General features: G+C 34.3%; 2 protein-coding genes and 1 pseudogene across 3 annotated transcripts; 1 reads left to right on the plus strand and 2 right to left on the minus strand.

Moving 5' to 3' along the window:
• Positions 1–1,298: 1,298 nt before the first annotated feature.
• Positions 1,299–1,475, minus strand: LOC122033045 (annotated as a pseudogene).
• A 7,238-nt stretch (positions 1,476–8,713) lies between these two features.
• Positions 8,714–9,330, plus strand: LOC122032323 (protein indeterminate-domain 16-like). The gene has a single exon (XM_042591604.1). It carries the CDS (start codon positions 8,818–8,820, stop codon positions 9,265–9,267), a length of 450 nt encoding a protein of 149 aa, XP_042447538.1. The 5' UTR covers positions 8,714–8,817; the 3' UTR covers positions 9,268–9,330.
• Positions 9,331–9,378: 48 nt separating this feature from the next.
• On the minus strand, positions 9,379–14,362 carry LOC122032721 (alpha-ketoglutarate-dependent dioxygenase alkB-like). 2 transcript variants are annotated; one of them, XM_042592035.1, is made up of 7 exons: positions 14,128–14,362; positions 13,900–14,045; positions 12,059–12,174; positions 10,811–10,949; positions 10,596–10,662; positions 10,398–10,519; positions 9,379–9,591 (listed from the first exon to the last, which is right to left on the minus strand). In XM_042592035.1, exons 1-7 carry the CDS (start codon positions 14,226–14,228, stop codon positions 9,452–9,454), a joined length of 831 nt encoding a protein of 276 aa, XP_042447969.1. In that variant the 5' UTR covers positions 14,229–14,362; the 3' UTR covers positions 9,379–9,451. The 2 variants fall into 2 exon arrangements, with proteins under 2 accessions (XP_042447969.1, XP_042447967.1); XM_042592033.1 differs by having other exon boundaries at positions 12,059–12,405.
• Between the last annotated feature and the right edge of the window lie 7,126 nt (positions 14,363–21,488).

Here is a 21,488-nt window from a genome sequence, read left to right on the forward strand (position 1 = left end):
GCCGGAATATTCCGCTTCGTCGAACTGCACCCGACTCCGTTTGCAGGGCTTCGATTCGGAACAGAAGCAGCGTGCTGTTCCCGATCCCATGCCTCCGACTCGAATGAGAGACAAATGAGATCGTTGCATCCAGACGGACGATCAGGCGGCAGTTGTTTTTATAGGGATGCGGAAACGTCAAATTCGGATGGTTGAATTTGTCATGCGTTTTTTCAAGGATCGGGCGCCTCGGTTACGTGACTGGGTATTTATTTCCTTCGCTGAAATTACAATTTTGTAAATAAAACTATTTGATTTTGTAAATAAAATTATTCTAAAAACGGAAGGGTGTCTAAAATTTATATTATTTATTTTAAGAATAAAAAGGTAATTCGATGCAAATTTTCGGCAATAATTAAAACAAAAAATAAGAAAATATCAAAAGTAATTGATTTTAGAATATTCTAAATTTAGAAAAAAAATAGAAATCTTAATTATCTTTAAAAATAAAGTTTCAAGATTAGTATTTTTTATGATAATGTCTAAAATTAAATAGTTTTAATTAGTATTTAATTTTTTGATTTAATGTGTCTTAATTTGCCGTCGTTATTTTTCAATCTCATTGATTTAGTGTGACTAATTTTGAATGTTAGGATGTTTAAAGGTTTAACTAAGTTGGAATAGACATGGAAATAACACGATGAATTGTTATTATATATCGGAAGTGTCGGAGTTTCCTTTTAATTACTTTTTTTCTATATCTAAGCGACGCAGGGAGAATACTGTCCGGATAAACTTTGATTTTCTTTTTTCTGATTTGTTTCCTAAGAAGCAATCATGGGACGTCACCATAGATTTAGCAGTAAGGAATGGAGATAACTTGGGGCCGCGTGGGCCACGGGGTGGTGGATTCCATGTGTACAACAATGAATGGAGATAACTTTGAGGGCCGATTGTGTAAGGTGGTCAAAGACCTTTTACAAAAATAAATGAAAATAAATTTTCTTAGGGCACAATCTAATTGGTAATCATATAATAAATTTATATAAATGGATAAAAATTAATTCTCAATAAAATCGATGAAAATACTCTTTCATATATAGTTTCTTGATTTATCTTTCTACATATGATTGTGATGACAGTGTGTAACACCTATCGTATGACTTTTATAGACAGTGGGGCCGATAATATTAGACCGTTTATGATGAATCAATGTATAATTTTTTTACTATATTGGCATTTCATGTTGGTTCATTAATGAAGATTACTTGTGGAGGTATGAGATGTTCAGAATATATGATTTTTAATAAAAATTAGTCATCATATACATGTTGCATGTGCAATAGTGCAATGCAAGGACGATGTTAGAAAACCCAACAACAAATCATTATAATGGACTCTCACTCATAAAAAATTAATTTAAATTTTTTATATCAGATATTAAACCGATAAACATATACTACGCTTGATCTTAGCCACAAGACTAAAAAAGATATGCTTTCTAATGTAGCTGACTCAAGGTATTTATAGAAATTTCTTCATTTACAGTGTTATTAATCCTAAAATGTGGGACTAAAGAGAACATAGCATATTTATATATATAAAATAATGAAAAAATTACTAATAAACCTTAATATTTTTTTTTAGTATGAAAAAAGGAGAATATTATCATAATTTTATTTTTGACTTCACCAAAATTAATTAGTAAAAAGTATAAATTCTTAATAAAATAGTAAGATAAATAGAAATAACTTATATGACATAGTTAAATTGATGATCACATATAGATTTGTATAAATGAGAAGAATCAATTTTTCAATGAAACTAGTAAAAATATTTTGTCACACTACTCAATTTCTTAATGTATCTCCATATCCATAGTTATGGAGCCAACTTTATGGAGCGCGGTTATCAAAATAAATAGAGATATTTACCCTTATGAATTAACACAGTTGTTATTAGTACGAATGTTTACTCTAATACATCTTCCAATCAATTTCTTGAATTTGATAGGGCGCCTTGGTTATCTAACTGGGTATTTATTTCCTTCGCTGAGATTACAATTTTAGAAATAAAATTATTTGCCCGTACCGTATTATTCTAAAAACGGAAGGAAATCTAAAATTTATATTATTTATTTTAAGAAAAAAAAGGTAATTCGATCTAAATTTTCAGCAATAATTGAAATAAAAATTAAGAAAATATCAAAAGTAATTGATTTTAGAACATTCTAAATTTATAAAAAGAAATCTCAATTTGCTTTAAAATAAAATTTCAAGATTTGTATTTTTTATGATAATGTCTAAATTAAATAGTTTTAATTAGTATTTTTTTTTTTTGATTTCATGCGTCTTAATTTTTCATCATTAATTTTCAATCTCATTGATTTAGTACTACCATTTTTTTCTCAATTCAATTATTAATTAACATGACTTTTAACTAAGTTGGAATAGACATGGAAATAACACGATGAATTGTCATTACATATTGGAAGTGTCCGGGTTTCCTTTTAATTACTTTTTTTCTATATATTTGTGAGGCCTACCGTGTGCGAGGTTTAGAATTGAGAATGATTTTTTAAAAAACAAATAGAGATAACTTATTTAATTAAATTGATCATCACATTATAGATTTATAAAAATAGAAAAGATTCGACTTTTTAATAAAACCGATAGAAATATTTTTCATACAATGTGCTACTTAATTTTTTAACTTATCTTGATCTTCCGAGAGTTGTGAGGCCAATAACTGTATGTAGCCGTTTCGAGTCTGTATATGTCTTTTGCATAAATAAATGGCGATAACTTATCCTCACGGATTGGCACTATGAATATTTATTGTAATAGACTTTTGAATTAATTCTTTATAGTTATAAAATATTTTATTGGAAGTCTAATCTTTTCAAACTATTGTGCTAGGATAAAATATCTTCGTAATTATTTTATCATGGGACCGATAATGTTAAACCATTTAAAATGAACGATATCAACTTGAATGGAGATAACTTAGTCGACCTTAACTATGAATATTCGTTGATGCTTGGGTTTGACAATTACGAAAGAAATGAGTGTTGGGAATTTATTCTTTGACTAATTAGGTGCCTTTAAATTAAGGATCATATAGACAAGAAAAGTAATGAACTAAACGCCTAATTGAGGTTTGCTACCCATACTTTATAATCTTTTTAATTTCTCTAAAGTTAATAGTAAGAATGAAATATTAAGAGTTTGTAAATGATCCGGTTGAGATCGGTGATGGATCGAGGACTGACAGAGAGTTCAAACAAATCAGAGATGTAGGTTAGGTATGGGCAAGCCTACTTTATTCCGGGTCGGTTTTTGTTGGATCACTCCTCATGGGTCAACCTTATCAGGTCGGTGGACTACAGGTCAATAAGGCAAAGGTTGGTGAGGTGCACGTTGACTCAAAATGCGGATTAGATATGACCATCAAATTGCGGATTTGCAGATTAGATATGAGATCGATCTAGCATCGGAGTTACATCATGACCTTCAAAATGTGGTATCAGAAAAACAAAAGGAGAGGATTAGAAGATAGGTGAGACGCAACTAGACGAAATTCTTTCAATGCTCAAACCAGATTTGGGAGATACAAGGCAATTGAGATAATAAAAAATATTATATACCCACTTCGTCAATGATCCTTAAAAAAAACCGTCATTATTGGAGAAAAAACAATCATTGTCATTCGCTCTATATATTAGTTTAGCGATGAAATTATGATAGAAAATTAGACGTTAGAAGATAATGCGTCGAAAATGATTTTATTGATAAAATTTATATTCCGTTAGTATATACCTATGAATATTAAAATTTCGTTTGTATTTGTACCAATAGAATTACAAATCTCACCAGTATTTACCAAACGGATTTATCGACGGAAACAATACTATCAGTATTTACCGACAAAATAGAGTATTCTATCGGTAACTACCAAACGGATTTATTGACGAAATGTTATTTTCTTCGGTATTTACCAAATGAATTTATCGACGAAAATAATATTCATCGATGTTTATCGACGGAATAAAGTATTCAATTGATAAATACTAAATATATTTACTAAAGTAAGTATTCGTCTTTAATTTAAAAAACTTGAAGAGAAAATTGTATATTAAAAATATACCCTATATATAATTTTCATAGACAATGATAATACAAATACAATCCATATATATAATTATATTTCATACAAATACAATCCATCTTAATTTTAATTGTCACCTAATTTTCACTTTAATTTCTATATCCGTATATGTTAATCCACAAGTACTATTAATGATGAACTGATAATGATACGGATCATTTAAATATTAGATTGACTCTTATAGTCTTATTGTATTAGTGATATGATTGTTTTCAGCAAATTTAAACCTAAATATATTAATAAAATCTATTACCAATCTAATTTATTTACTACCAATTCAAACAATTATTATTGGTGTTTTTATGAACATTTAATAGTATATATTTAGTAATTCAAATCTTAAAAATACTTTAAAAAAATAGCTGAGTGGGTTAGTGAGATGAATACCAGTATACCACGTTATCAATACTGATCCTACTTCAATGCCTTATTCGTCTTTTTTTCACGGCGTCACTTTTTGTTTGTTAGGAAAGGAAAAAGTAGATAAAAAAAAAAAATAGATTCGTTATCTTAGCCGTCTCCTATGCCAGTCAAGAAAAAAAATAGATTCGTTATCTTAGCCGTCTCCTATGCCAGTTAAGAAAAAAAAATAGATAAAAGATAAGAAACAATGGTGATTTAGACATTGATTTCTTTTAAAAAAAAAGAAAAGAAAAAGAGAAGTAAATATATTAATTAAATTTAGCTAATTATTTGAGTTTGCATTGCGGCTAGCAGTATGTGAAGACTACGGGACACTTAATTATATCCCGTGTCGATATGTTCGCCGGCAGCCGCCGTCGGACGCGGTGGCACGGCACCTTACCTTTCTAAAGCGAAAACGTCACCTTCTCCCGTTTTTCATCCAGGTGCACTATCGCCGAGGCAACACGTACGTAACGTGCATCGAGTCCGTGACTTTTTCACTTTGTCTCGCGTACGAGACAAAGACCAAGGCGATGATATCATAAAGCTATCATTCATTGGCCCTGAATTGTGTGATGTTTAACCATCTCTTCATTGTTTCGTATGGAGCAAGTTATGGGTTGCGATACCAACAAGTTTTGGGAGAAGTCGCAATATCCGTATGGCAAGGTGCAAATTCAAGTCCAGGATTAACATAAGAACTTGAATATTGATGATGGTGTCGGACATGTCTTTGCTTCTTAATTTGTTCTCCCTTCTTTTGACAGGACACCTTCTCGATGCTTGCTTGCTTGCTTGGTGAAATCACATTTTTCTTGGGATCTTTCATGTTAAAATTCATACAGGAATGTGAACTCAATGTCATAATATAATTCAAAATGTGGCAATTTAGAGAAGAGCCTTTTGTAGTGCAAACCAGGAAAAAGCATAGCGTTGGCAATGATAAACTAATTCTGGCCTTTCACCAAATAAGACATGAGAATGTCTTTGGTTCATTTTTTTTTATTTCAAGGAATTGAAATTTGAAGTCTTCGTCCATCAATTGCTGTATTTCTTCACTTAACGGTTCAATTTATTATCAGTAGGCAACTTGCGATACAACACATCGTAGCTGAACCCATATACCGGGATGAGTACCGCCCATGTACGTGCTTGTTGTGCCTGACTTTTTCAATTTTCAATTTTTTATTTTATATTTTAAAAACACTTTTCCGCTTTGAATTTTTTATTTTACTGATTTTTAAAATTTAACTAAATACTAATTTGACTCGTGGGTCTGGGTCACAAGCATTGATGGCTGAAGTTTAGGTCAAGCTCATGTTGTACAGGTGCGCAGCAAGCTCGTGTTTTGTCGTGACTGACCCAGCATGGCCCATTCGTACGTCCCCTTCATCGATCCTCCTATTTGAGGAAGATCTTTTTGCAATCCTAACAACTGTGTAAATAGTCGTGAACAGGGGAGAATTTTCTCTAATCTTTTCTTTCCATAAGAACTTTTGCCCTTTGGCCGGTCATAGAGAATTAGATGGTCTTCAATTTACATCATCAAATTTGATATAATTTTCACATTAAAATAATATAATTTCAATACAAAATACTATTTCAACTTCAGTCCATCCATATCATATCACACTAAAAAAAATATTCTTTAAAATATTCTATTATTCTTATTAATTTTTTATATTTATGCATATCAACAATTTTAATATTTTATTGTATTATATTTATGAAATTAGTGATAATTTATAAATGTAATTATAATTAAAATATATTAAATAAAATTAAAATAATAATTTTAATAAATTAAATATTTATAAATATACATAATAAAATTTAAATATGCTATTAAATACACTTAATTTAAATTTATAATAAATAATAATTACATTTAATTATACTATAAATAAAGATAAAGAAAATAATAATTATTAATTAATTACACCAAATTTGATGATTTAGTGATGGGTTGGAGATGCCCTTAGGGAATCAGAATGCGGAAAAAGAGTGAGTAAGCTGATTCATAAACCTAAGACAGTATTCAGTATTCACGAGAGATGAAGCAGTCGTTCGGTTATCCTTTGTGATGCCTAGTAAATGACATTCGTTAATGCGTAGAATTGAACTGACGTGCAAGGATACAGATAAATGTCTTCTTTGATGCGTATTTAATCCATCACAGGGAATCCCACCATCCAACCTCCGATATTCAATATCTGCGCAAGAAATCAGTTGTTATCATGGTGAGACAAGTGAAGTGGAACCACCATCGACACCACTAAAAAGACACGAACAAAGTTACAAATCCGTGGTTGCAGCTGCACCTCAAACTCCAGGCACATTCACATTAATTGTCACTTGAGCGCGCAGGACAATGCTTGATGTGCCAATTGAAGTAAACAGAGAGAGGGAAGCCATGATCAATGCATGAATCGAAAGCAAGCATCTATGTTACTCGGGTTCTTGTGGTGCGGCCAAGAGCATCAGCCAAAAGGCTGAGATATGCACAGGTGCGATGACCTGCCTCCCCAGCACGTTCTATGTCCCTGCTTGCTTACCCTTACCCTTTTGCTCACACCTTGAGCACCAAAAATGTATATACATATCCACCCATGAATCACAGATAAGATTTGCAATATTAAACTCAATTAAGGTTCTGAGACATCCTAGCAAATTCTCAATTTTGTTAGTAAGTTGGCAAACTGAGCCAAAACAACAGAGTACAGGTGAGTCCCTGACTATTGTCGCAAAAGGCGAATGCATATATCAATCCATGAAGCATAGATGGTTAATGTTAATGTGAAACCCTTCATTTGCACCATTTACTACAAAAATGAAGGACCCACCCAAAACGAGAAAGCAGGTACAAGAATAAGAAAGGATTCTAACCAGAGGATAAAGGTACAAATTCCATTGTCTTGATAGGTGGGAAACACATATTTCCCACTAGCCTCTGTACAAGAAAGAAGTGATCACAAGTTGGCTATCTATGTCCCAAATGGAATATATACCAACGAGAAAGAGCACAAATATCAATAGAAAAGAAATATGAACATTCATGGAAGATTATAAAAGGACATCAGTAATCATAAAATGTTTACCTCTGATTTGTACTCTTAAATTGTGATCATATAAGCTAAAAACGAGTGTCGTTTATAAGATGGAGGCCAAATAAAGACAAATTACAGTTCAATGTGAAAGCCAACTGAACCAGCAAAAGCGAGCAAACTTGACGTGGCCCAACCAATCAATAATCTGTCATTTTAACAGCTTGCTCTGCATTCATGGAGCCATTGTTTCTGCTTGGATCAATTAGTTGAACAGTCTAATGTAAAACAATTGTTAACTCAAGTATTCAACAAAATCATAGTGAGCTGTTGAACAAACCTAGACCTACCAAAAACTTCCACAAAACTTTGCCCAACCTAAGCACGTGCTCAGTTCAATGATTGCAACATTTACGACTGTTGAACTATAAAATGCCAACCACATGAGGGAAAGCAGAAAGAACAGGATGCTGAGGCAAATAGACTTGTCTAAATCTGGTTCAAAGATGACTATGTATATAATAACCAACGATAAAATGCCCAACTGATTGTTTAACAAAGAAAATATACAAGCACAATCTACTTTCACTTAGAATTGAATCTGCTTTCATTAAAGCAATATCTATAGATATGTATGAGCAAATCATTTCTGAAATTGTCAATATCTCACTCGAAATACTTCTTTGAAAAAGACCATGAGCATACATCAGATTCCATGACATCCTTAGTAATAATAAACAGAACATCATACCAAGTAAATGTTCCTAAAACATTGAAAGTTAGGAAATCAAGGAAAAAACACCAGAGATGACAAGATAAAGGTTTTGCTGCATGAAGGATTTATCATTACAGACCAAATGTCTTTATCATCAAGGTTCAGCCTTCACTTTAACATGTTAATAAGACATTTTTGAAAGTGCGCTATTTTATTTTAATTAGCACGATGAAATCCAAGCAACAGATATAGATAGTTTTTCATTAAGACAGGAAAAAACACCAAAGTCACTTTCACAGTTAACAAACAGCAAACCATCAGGATAGTTTGGGGGGGGGGGGGGGGAGCAACTGACAAGAATACACCAAATTTTTACAAATTTCAAAATTTACTCCTTAACAGGAGTGGTGGATGTTGACAAAGGTTGGCCGTAGGGAAGTTTATAAAGAGTTCAACTAGTGACTAGCCATAATTCAGAACTCTCTTGAATTGCCTTTCTAGGTTTCCATGGAAGATAATCGTCCAAGAGAACTGCAACTACTAGTGCAGTCCTCAGCCTCTCTTCCTTCTGAATCGCCAAAGTCCATGGTAGGATTTGATCTTACTACCCATTCTCTGCCTGACCTTAATCTGTCAATGAGTGTTAGGATACCATGGACATCTGTGAAAGAGGAACCAAACAGCTATGCCAAAAAACTACAATTATTAAGGCAGCATACTGCTGAGCAGATCCGACTTGCAGCTGTTGAGAAGGCTTATATTGAGAGAACAAGGGAGCTAACAAGGAGGGAGCTGGACTTAGCAAAGAAAGAGTTTGCACGAGCCAAGCTAGTATGGGAGCAAGCAAAAGCAGAGGTGGAGAAAGCAGAGAGGCTAAAGGAGATAGCAACCAGAAGGGTCAGCTCTACTTGCATGGAGATCACTTGCCACAATTGTCATCAATCATTCCAAGCATAGAATAACTTAGAATGTAAGGTTCAGGTTCTTGCTAGTAAATGGATCATAATCATAAAATGAGCGTCTCTCAATCCATTTCAAACAATTATGCATCAATTACTGCATTTTTAACACATTCTAAGCCATTTGAGCTAAAAAGTGAATAATAAATTGATACAAATATTGCAAAAAATGGAATTCCCAACTAGTTGACCTGTCTGATATTGATATTTATTCTTGAATTTTTTATGTAATCTGTGATGCAGCAGTCATCTTCGCCTGAAAATTGAGATAAGAGAACTGAAACCTCTGCATGTTTGTCATCAGTGAATATACGTGGAACTCCTGTTCAAATAGAAAGAAGAGATTCAGACCACAAAAATCTTTCCCACAATAGGAAAAGTAGCCTATTACTTTCATATTTGTGTTTGTGCCAAACACCATTGCAAATTTCATAACGATTCAGAACTACAATAGCTCAAAAAATAAAGTACAATAGCTCTCTTTTTCATTGTACATTCATAATTTGTGACTTCACACTAGTAAACTTCAAACTCCTAGCTTCAATTAAAGGGGAAGTGGAGATAATACTCAAGAATATATAATAGATCATGATGTCTTCTCCAACATATCTCCTCTCAAACTCAATCCTCCATCTCTTGAAGTAAATAATCAAAAACTTAGTCACCTCCCAATGTTCTTATCCTCAAAATAGGCAATGGAACCCTAATACTAATTCTGTATGCAGATAAGAGGGTTATGCATTTTTCCAATATCCTCTTTCTTCCTAATAATAGATGTCATAATGCTAATCGATCTCTTCTCTAGAATCCTCTCATCTCTCCATGTGATATTGAACTTCTAATATCTCTTGATGTTAACTCATATGAAGAGGAAATAATAAAACTCAAACTATCTTGACATCTTCATAATTTGCCAATTCATACTTGCAAACTTCAGATTCAATTAAAGGGAAGTGAAGATAATACTCAAGAATACTTAAATTAATCGCTTTACATTTAAATTCAGGTACCAAAACTATTTGATTGCCCCACTAATTATATAATAGAGAAAAGGGATAATAGCAAGCTAAGTGGGACCTTAGACACAATTAGTAACAAAATAAACCAAAAGATAGAGAAACATCGAACCATGGAAACATTCTCTTGCTTTCCCAGCCATAAGTACAATGTCACCACTTCGAAGAAACATGGAAACAGGAACATCCTCTCTTGACGTTCCACCAAGAAGAAAAATAGCTTTGCACCCGAGGCTGCAAAAGTGATTAACGAAATTCATGAACCAGTTGCAAGGAGGCCAGCACCCAATGCCAATGAAAAAGAGCATACCTTATGCTCACAATAGGCTTGCTCCAATCAGCTTCCATGTCATCAAGATGACCGCCCAGCATGTCGCCTGCAAGGAATATATCTTGGCTGCTAAGATCATAGGATTATTGATTAAATACAACTCAAATATTCAAAATAATTTAATTCTTACCAGCTTGCAGGATCAGTTTATGATTTAATTAGAAAACATAGATCTTAGATAGACGGTGACATACTTGGACCAAAGTAGTTCACTATTGCAGCTTCAGGTTGGAATTCTTCCCCAGAAGGCATAGCAGGTACAGCCATTTCCTTGGCAAGCTGACATAGCTTCTCAGGTATCTTATTGTGAGGGAGGGTGAAATCATAATTGCGCTACATTACCAACAGATAGTACTTAGATCTACTAGTAGTGTCATAACAATTAGAGGAATTGAAATTGAACAAGACATTATAGTAATGGAATAACAGACAAACAGAATCACAATAAAAAAAATTCATAAAATATCTGAACAAGATTTAAAGTATTGGTTTCGAAATCCATTTGGGTCCTTCATTAAATGGTTCTTTGTTGACACCTGTGTGCCAAGAGACAGTGCATTCTGACACAAGTTAGCTGTGCTGGCACAGGGTTCTTATGACTGCCAACATCTCTGTTGTCCAATCTAAGGATTTTGTGTTTCCACCATTTCCACCAATTTCTATGTGCTTACTGACCAACAGTTGGCAGTGTGGAAGTTCCCTTGGCGCTCATTTAGATTGCCACCTTGATCACCTTCTAGCATGAATCCAATTGCGTAACAAGCCGACACAATGTATTTCTGTTGTTTTGGTGTTGGTTGACACGTGGAATAATAAATCTCACTCATGTTGTACAAGATTAAACAAGATAAAAATAAATAAACAACATGTATATGAACTAGAAGATTTCAGAGTCTTCTAAGTGTACTCAGATCCTACCCTCAAAATTTGTGCATCAATGGTACTTAAAGAGAACCTAGGTTTTCTCAGGAATGGTAACTGATAGCAAATTTTTGTCAGTTTTTGCATAAGAAAAAATATGAAAGAAACAGGCAATTAGTCAATATTTGCCTTATCAATATAAGATGGATATAATTATTGAATGCTACCCAGTGAAGCCATCTGACAAACTAAAACATTATTCTCAAGACTCCATAAATATTGACATAATGGCCATAAGCAATAAACATAATTAGTGTGGAATTAAACTCACAAATCTTATGAAGTTATCATGATACCAAAATCCTATGAATATTTATCTCTCAATAAGCCAATCAACTCATGATATCTACTGATCCCATTCTGTACAAAAAAAATATCCATGATCAAGTTTGCTTCTATGCCTTACACTACCTGTAATTCTAAGTCTCAACTGATCTGAGACCTTCAACAGATCAAATCATTTAAACAAGTATTACTTAAATATACAGAATAATTCAACATAGGAAAATGAGATTTTGTACCTTAGACCAGTTGAATTGTAAGCCAAGTGTACCCCAACGAAGTTTTCTCAATAGTGTTGATGCAGAGACTGATTTGAATGAACCTTGAGCTTCTACGCTTGTGTTGGCATTTGATTCTGAAAATATATAGTTACCTGAATGTATCTTGTCATCACCCAAACTCAAAACTGTGTTCTCTGCTTCAACTAAAATCTTCTTGTTTTGAACAGCAGCAAATAAATCAGAAATTGGACCATATATTGCAGTAAGGCTGGTTCTATTAGGTGGCTGAGGAAAACTAACTAAACTTTGTCTAATCCAGTAACATTGTTCCTCGATAGTTAATGCACGTGGGATAAAATAAAAACCTAAATTAGAAAAAAAAAAAAGAAAAAAGTACCATCAGAATCATAGCTTGAGAACTGAAATCAAGGTTCCATATACAATCCATTAGTTAACAAAGATACAATTGATCACTCAATCATAAAAAGCTACCACATTATACTTTAAACTTTGACATCAAGATATCTGTCTAAGCGATGGACAAATTTAAGAAACAACTTCTAAAACAGAGGATGAATTACAATCCCACTCCACAACTCTCTAAGAAAGTTATTCTCTGTCCTTTTTGTTAGGAAATCTGCAATCACACTCAACAACTCTCTGAGAAAGTTATTCTGCGTCATTTTTGTTAGGAAATCTGCAATCCCACTCGACAACTTGCTTAGACTCTTACTGGTGGTTTTCTTGCAGATGGAGACTACGATAGGGTGACACTCCTGAAATCTTGGCCTATCGATTCCCCCTCATCATGGAACTCCTTAGAAAGGTCATTCTAAATTACAACTGAATTGATCTGATCACTATCATGGTTGTAGGACCGAGCATTCGGTTAAAACCGAATCCACCGAACCGAACAAGATAAATTTTCCTACGAAAACTGAACAAACCAAACCGATTAAATATTGGTTAATTCGGTTTTTGACCAAATAAACCAAAATTTTAAAACTAAATTAATCAAATTACGAATTTTAAAACCGAACCGAATTAACCAAAAACTGAACCGAATTAAAAAAAAAAAAATAACCAAATCAAATTTCTAAATTTGGTTGGTTCGGTTAATTCAGTTTTACCGAATTTTTTCTCACCCCTAATGGTTGACCATATCATCTCATATGTTGACAAAGTTATTATCCTTCTTAGGATTACAACACATAGTCAGTGCAGCCTCTTGATTCTACCTAAAATGAACTTCATAGAATCAAACAGTAGAATATGAAAGATAAATATAATGAGGAAAACGAGTAGCAATGATAAATTAGGAAATGACTTGGATGCTTGGGAAGGAGATAGTTACAGGATTCTTTTTGTTGAAATTGTAATATTTTTAAATTGATTATTTTAATTATTTGATAATAAAAAAGAAAATACCATTGTGATTTCTTTAACAAAAGGGAGCATTTTGTGGAATTAGGATACAAAGGACAATGATCCCTGGTCCTGAAAGTGCATAGCACCCATGCCCGATCTGACCCAGCCTAATTGTCACTCCTAACCCAACCAAGGTATTGTGTTGGGCAGCTTGGTTTGAGAAAAAAAAGTCCATATTTCATCTTTTATCTTTTCCTAAGTACTTCAACCTCGCTAAGTTAATCTATTCATAGTAGTCAGAACCCTCTTACTCCAATTTTTCACTGAGCTTTCTATTCCCTGCAAGGTTACTGTTATTTACCAAATAACAATCATCAATTGCTTTAAAAAAAAATCCTTTTTAATCAATCCTTTATATAAATCCATTATTCCAACAGTTTAGATTTTTAATATCTGCCAAAGTAACGAGTCAAAGAAACGGAAATTCGTACCTGGCCTGTCCCTGAAGCAAAAGACTGGACGATCAAAGCCAGGGCAATCCAATCTGAATATTCCATCAATGAGATCAACGGATTCCAAGATGGCATGGAAATCTACAACGTCGGACAGATCCGTCTGGTTAAGAACTGGCTTCTTCCTGCAATTAGAGAGTCCAACTTTTGACGAGGGCATGCGGAGAAAGAGAAAGAGTAGGATCAGGGTTTTAGCAGACGGCGGACCGGGTCTTGGGAGGCAGGGATTTGTAGAGTTTGTAGCGCTTCTCTGCAAGCCGGAAGGCGGTCCTTTCTGGTTCCTCGTCGGTTGATTGGGCGCCGTACATCTCTCCTCCAGTAATGTTCTTCTTCTGTCGACCGACGTCGCCGGAGCAGGGATGCTCGAGTGTACCGACGAATCGATTGCTGGAATGCGAGCGCCGATTGTTTTGCGGGCGGCCCAACGAATATTAAACCTTTAGGCCACAAATACGTAAACAAAACCAAGTTTTAGCATCACCCCGAGATTTAGAAATACTGGATATTGGGTCCATGGATATTCTGTAGCCCAAAACGTAATGAAAAATCTCAAAGTATACAAAAACAAAAAAAAAAATAAAAAACAAAAAAAAAAGAAAGAAAGAAAGAAAGAAAAAATAACAACAAATAAATCCAAAAGTAATTTTTTTTTATTTTCATGTTAAAAAATTAAAAGATTAACTTTTTAAAACCTGGGAAAATTGAAGAAGTATATTATTTATATTTATGTGAAGTTGATTGCAAACATTATTTTCGGATAAGGCTGAGCATTCAGTCAAAATGAGATGGACCGAATTGAATAAATATTCGAAAATGGAATAAATTAAAATTTTTTAATTAATATCAAAATTTTTTATGAAAATTAGATTGACGGAATCGATAAAATATTAATTAATTCAGTTTATCAAATTAACTGAATTATAAAATTTAAAATCGAAGCTGAATTAATTAAAAATCAAATAGAATTTAAAAAAATAAAAACTATATTAATCGATGTAAATTTTTTAATTCATTTGATTCAATTCAATTTAATTTTATTAAATTTTTATTCATCCCTAATTATGGATGATTGTGATAAAAAAAATACGAATATATTCATCCTTAACGCTCCCACCAACTTGTCTAAGGTCAACACGAATGAAATAAATCACGAGCGGCTACTAACTTTTAGAATAGTGATTAGTACATAGAGGAGGTATTTACTTCGACTTTATCAAAATTCGAACTCCAAATTTCATTATGACAATATCTCATGTGCTAGTCATTAGATCCATCCGAATAACATCCTTAATTATGGATGATGCTCGACCGTGTTGTTGTTTTTCCGTTGATTTTTCTCTTTAGTTATGCATCTAACAGGTTGGCTGTGTCTAATTTACCGAATTCTATCAAAATAAATTTTTTTAATCGTCAAGTGAAATATAAAAATCAATTATTTTATTCCTTATAAAAAAGACTCCCTACATTTTTTTATTATATATTATTAAACCATACATTTTTTATTGAAGCGATTTCATTAATATTATTAATTTTGAGAAAAAAATATGAAAATTACAAATGCGTCCATACATCTGAACTTTTATGGAAAAATTACTTTAAAATCTCCGTACAAATCTAAAAGTTTGTATTCAGTTCTGTATCAAACTTTTTTTCTTCTGTATGCTTCACCAAACCAATTTATTTATTTCAACACTCTAATTCATACAAAATTATCAACTTACTCTTTATTAAATTAAAATGTTCAAATATTACTTATTTCTCTATCAACTACCGACACACTACCTCCCCTTACTTCGAGCCTCCACGACTCCAAGCCATCGACGACGCAGTCCCCGATTTCCCTTCCAAACCATTGGCGACAACCTGACCTCCTCTTACTTCGACTCTAAAGCATCTTCATCAACGTTAAAAACAGAAATCTGAAAGCCGGCAGAACCCTACTTTCACCTTCAACCCAAGAATTATCGATAAGTTATAATCTTTTCCCCTAGATTTCGACTAATTTGTTATTTTTGTGTGAAAAATCGAAGCTTTAAGTCATGGGTATTTTAGTTCATGAGTGTTTTCGATTTTGTGAGGTTTAGGTTTAGGTTGAATAAAATTCAATTTCTGTTTTGGAATTGTAATTTATGAATTGAGTTTGTATTGCATCTTCTTTAATTCAAGGAAAGAATAATATATGTGGACATTTTGTAGTGATTATCAATAAACAGAGCATTGTTCCTAATTTAAACAATATGATTCTCAAAATTTATGAGGTTGAATAAAATTGGATTTATGAATAAGATAATATTTGGGGTTTAGTTTTCTGGTTAGGTTTGTGCTATTTAGAGAGAAATTGATGGTAATTTTTTTATTATTTAGTTCTTGAATAGAAAAATTCTTAAATCATTAGGAAATCTCTAAAAAAATTCTTCAATTGTATATGAATGAAACTTTGATCTTCAGTTTTTATACTATTGAATCGAATGTTATGTTTTTGTGGATTAGGTTAAAATGGATTCGGGAAGTAGACCTTGCAACCTTACATTTTTGGATAGTTCTAAGTGCAAGGACTAATTGTTTGTGATTTCAATTCTCAGTGGTTATAGTTTGATGGATATATATGCAAGTATTGCAAAAAATGTACGGAGATTACTTTCGAATCTATAATTCTACAATATCTAGCTTCGCAATATAAGATGTATGCGACTTTGAACATTGATGATGATGTGCTCAAAATGATACATTTTTATATGTGTATGAAGCTGAGCATGATCGATTTGAGGGTAGAGAGCAGAAATGAACATGTTGACGAAAGCCTAAATTTGGAAAGATAATATATATTATATTCCTCTTCATATTGTATTTTTGATAATATTATATGTTACATAGCACAAGTGCATATAATATAGTTAAGTTGACACTATTAATCATATCAGACTGGTGAGGGTTGAGGAGGAATAGACATAGTCAAGGAGTGATGAGGACATCGAATATGCCCCGTTTCCGAATACTATAAATGCTTGGATTAACTGCATCCATGACAAAGGGTAAAATTTCAAGGATGCTGCTGATTTTCAGAAGATGTGTTAAAAATAATATTGTTGCTACAAGATGTTTATTTTTTTTATAGAAAAAATGACTGTGAGAAGATAATTGTTATTTGTAGTGAAAGGAATTATGGAAAGAGAATTTATACTTCAAAATATAAAGCAGATAGCATATTTGGGATCCAAAAATGCAACCTGTGACATACATGTGGTAAGAACAATCTGCGTACTATAGGGCAACCTAAAGCCGATGTAACTTTGATTACTAATGTGGTGAAAGATAAATTGAGAGGAGAGCCCTCTTATCACTCTTGTACAATTCAAAAAGACTTGCAAAGAGACTATAGGCTAGAGTTAGATTACCACAAAGTGTGGAAAGGTAAGGAGTTAGCGATGCATGATATTCATGGAACAGAGAAGGGATGTTATGATAGGCTAAGATGGTATTGTCGTGCTATTCAAAAAACAAATCCTAGCAGTGTTGCTGAGTGCGAGATTGATCCTGTAACATCTAAATTCAACTAGTTATTTATTTATTTCCATGCATATGCAGTTGGTTTTCTTACTGGTTGTAGGCCGTTGAATTTTTTGGATGGGACTCATATAAAAAATAAAGTATAAAGGTTGTATTCTAGTTGTTTTGTCAAAGGATGCCAACAATGATTTTTTTCATAATTGGTTATTATACAATGGATGCGGAGAATAACGCTAATTGGGAATGATTTTGTTATCATTTGGGAAATGTTCTAATTTCATGTTAGAGCATTTTGTTCAATGAGTTCACTTTTTTCTCTGATAGACATCCTGGGATTATGAAGGTAGTTGAGCATTTATTTGTGGGTAATCATCACTTCTATTATTTGAGGCATTTAATGGATAATTTTATAAAACAAGTAAATAATTAATTACTTACTTTTGTCCATATACATGTTTTGAATCTGAAATGATTTGTTTGTCTCATTCTAGGTGTTGCGAAGTTATCCAAAACATAACAAAAAAGCACTGCTCTTTGGTATTCAATAAAGCTGTATATTCTCCATCATTGCAAGAGAATGAACAACATATAAATAATATCATCGACTCCATGCCACTTGCAGAGGGTTTATTGTACAATCTCATCCTCAAAGTTAGGCAACTGTTTTGATTCTTGGTGATAGATGGAGTGTTATAAATAATAATATAGCTGAGTGTTGGAATAATTGGATTAAATCAACTTATTATCTCCTTATTGTGGCTATGGTGAACCACATACACATGCAAATCATGAACATAATGCACCAGCGATATGAATTAATATTGGCGATTGATACTGATGTGTTAAGGGGGGCCCAAGGTAATTAGGGAGAAAGGCATGAGCATTTGGTAATTTTACTATTTAGGGATTTAAGAGGGAAGAAGAGGCACTGTTGGAGGGGGGCTGGTTCATGGTTTTCTTCCATCGCTGTCATGGTTACAAGGCACCCGCGCTGCCACCCCCGATTGGGGTTGCCTCGCTGGAGGCTCTCACCGACACCTTGCCAGTAAGCCACCGCTCCCCCCCTCTCTCTTTCACTCCATCCTCTTCGGCGTTTTGGCTGTCGTCACTAGGGGGATGCACACCTCAGCGGCCCTCCCCTCTTGCCGCCAGCTACGACCACCTCAGATGGGGGCTTCCTTCTTCGCTCCTTCATTCTGTCACCGCCAGGTGCAGGGGGGAACACCGCCTTCACCACAGCAAATTGTCGCCTCTCCTCTTCGATGTTTCTTTTGCCAACAACCAGGCAAGTCTGGCGAAGCCGGCTCCATCAGATATCTCTTTGCTCTCTCTTCCTCCTCATGCCCCTGAGTCACCTCATGTACGTCGTCACCGCTGAGGAAGGCTCTTTTTGGTTCCAGTCGGCACTGCCGCCGGACACATGCTGATGCTGCGCACTATCACACGTTGTCGTCGACCTCCAAACACCTCCGACCTCTCAGCCCTAGCGTAGCCTCCATCGTGCACCTCCTCTTCTCCTCTTCCTTTCTCCCTCACATCCCCAGCCATTGGAGCAGATACTTTTGCCACAACCGCTTCTAGCGGCCGCCGCCGCCCTCCGGACTGCCGATAGCCAAGTGCTGCCTCCGTCTCCCTCTTTTCCAACATCCACAACCACCCACTAGTAGTCTCCTCCAGGATGTCATAGCACCGCCTCTCTTGCCACCTCATCGCAGGCCACCTCTAGCCATCTGCACCGTCATACACCTTTGGGCCTTCGAGTCCTTGCTACTATTGTGCTCCGATCTGACTCATTGTGTTCCAGCATCGTGGCAATGTGGTGTTCCAGCCTTCCTACCATTATTGTATCCTGGCCTATGTGCCAATGTCATATCCCAGCCTGCATGTCGATCTCATTGTAGGATCGAAAGCGCTAGAGGGGGGAGGGTGAATAACACTCGTGGCTTTCACTTCATTTTAAAATAATCGATCAGAGTAAATGTTACACAACGAAATAAAAGAAAGAACACACGAGCAAACACAAACACCAAGATTTACTTGGTTCGGAGCCTGTGGTGACTCCTACTCCAAGGCCCGCGATCGTTGATCGCTTTCGATGAGCAATCATTATAAGTTCAGAAATTCTTTATAATTTGAAGTACAATATTTAAAGCAGTAATAAAAATTATATCGACAACGGAAAATAGTAAAATTGAAACTTCTGGTCGTCGGAGTCTTGTTACAGCTTTATCGGATCGTTCTTTGAGCAGAGCACAGAAGGAAGATTGCGATTTCGAGTTCTCTTTGTGAAGCCTCTGCTCGAGACAGGCTTATATAGCTTGTTGAGGGTGTTGGAGTGTATACTGAAAGCCTAAGCTTTGTAAACATTCATTATGAATAAAGAATCACATTTGGTCTAATTATCTACATTTGTTTGTAGTTGTTCATTTAATTTATATTGTAGATAACATAGTATGTGGTGTCACATACAGAAGATGATGTTATCAGTACCTTATAAATTATAAACAGTAACTCACGACCAGAATGGAAAGGAACAAACCATTAGAAGGTCGTAGTGTAATTAGGTATTAGTTTATCTTGACTATATAATTACACTAGTACACTCAGAGTGTATTGAGTAGGACCATTTGAGGTCGTTTCTTTTATACTGACTTTATAGAGGAACAAAGACCTCGGTTATTATGGAAGTGTGTGCTCTTAATCCTAATATAATAACAAGCACATATATTTGATATTTATTTCTTTAATTTATCAATGGGTGAGATTTAGTTCGATGAATCAATAAGCCCGATAAATTGGGAAATGATATCACTTATAGTGTGTGTTGTTGATTATAGAAGGAAACTGTGTCCTAGAGATACTAGGTTGATAATGTCCCCAAGAGGAGCTCATAAGGATTGTCATGTTAAACCCTGCAGGTGGACTTAGTCCGACATAACGATAAGGTTGAGTGGTACTACTCTTGGACTTAGACATTAATTAAATGAGTTGTCAGTAACTCACTTAATTAGTGGACATTCGATATCTTAAACACGGAGACTAACACACTCATAATAAGAAGGAGCCCAAAATATAATTTGGGATTGGTGCGGTAGTTCAATGATAGTTCTCTAGTGGAATGAATTATCATTGATAAAATTAAGTTGTGTGTTGGCGAACACGGATGCTTAATTTTATCGGGACCAAAACCAATTCCTCCTCTCGGTCCCTATCGTAGCCTCTTATTTATAGAGTTCTATACCCACCTATACCCACCTTCTATACCACCAATAGGGGCCGGCCAAGCTAGCTTGGGAACAAGCTAGGGCCGGCCTAGGTATAAGATTGGGCCCTAGCTTGAACCCAAGCTAGTGGGGGCCGGCCAAATTAAATTAAAAAAGAAATTTAATTTTAATTTTTATTATGTGGAAGATACAATTTATTAAAGAGAATTAAAATTAAAATATCTCTCTTGTAAAAGATCTACAAAAGATTAAAGAAAGAGATTAGATCTCTTTCCTTATTTGTAGATTGGTGAGATATTTTATTTTCTCTTTAAAAATTATTCACATGTTGTAAAATTAAAATTATAGAAATTTCCTTTTTATCAACCATGAAGAGATTTGAAGAGAAATTTTATTTTTTTTTTAAAATTTCCGGAAACAAATTAGGAAGTTTTAATTGTTGATTAAAACTTGTCCTCTTTTGTTATCCAATGATGGCCGGCCACTTGAAATTAATTGAGGAAATTTTATTTTATTTCTCTCAATTAAATCATGTCAAGGAAATTAAGGAAAATTTATTGTAATTAAATTTCCTAATTTGCCTAGGCCAAGGAATATAAAAGAAGGGGTGAGGGTGCCTTCACAAGATACAACATCTATTATTCCTCTCCCTCTTTTGTTTCTTGGTGTGGCCGGCCACCTCTCCTCTCTTCCTCTTGTGGTGGCCGAACCTCTCCTTCTCGCTCTTGTGGTGGACCGATACTACTCGGAGAAGAAGAAGAAGAAGGAGAGAAAGCTAGCATCTCTTGGAGCTTGGTTAGTATTTTGTTTTTCTTCCTTGGTGAAGCTTCCTCTTTG

The sequence above is a fragment of the Zingiber officinale genome, chromosome 11A (genome assembly GCF_018446385.1).
Source record: "Zingiber officinale cultivar Zhangliang chromosome 11A, Zo_v1.1, whole genome shotgun sequence".
In the NCBI taxonomy this organism is placed as follows: domain Eukaryota; kingdom Viridiplantae; phylum Streptophyta; class Magnoliopsida; order Zingiberales; family Zingiberaceae; genus Zingiber; species Zingiber officinale.

What these genes read in the sequence shown, in the direction of transcription:
- LOC122032323 (XM_042591604.1), top strand. Translation starts at nt 8,818, where the DNA reads ATGGAAGATAATCGTCCAAGAGAACTGCAACTACTAGTGCAGTCCTCA.
- LOC122032721 (XM_042592033.1), bottom strand. Translation starts at nt 14,228, where the DNA reads ATGTACGGCGCCCAATCAACCGACGAGGAACCAGAAAGGACCGCCTTC. An exon ending in TCCCTGCCTCCCAAGACCCG is followed by an intron (nt 14,046 to 14,127) that starts GTCCGCCGTCTG and finishes CTCTAATTGCAG; the next exon opens with GAAGAAGCCAGTTCTTAACC. An exon ending in TTGCTTCAGGGACAGGCCAG is followed by an intron (nt 12,406 to 13,899) that starts GTACGAATTTCC and finishes TTTCTAATTTAG; the next exon opens with GTTTTTATTTTATCCCACGT.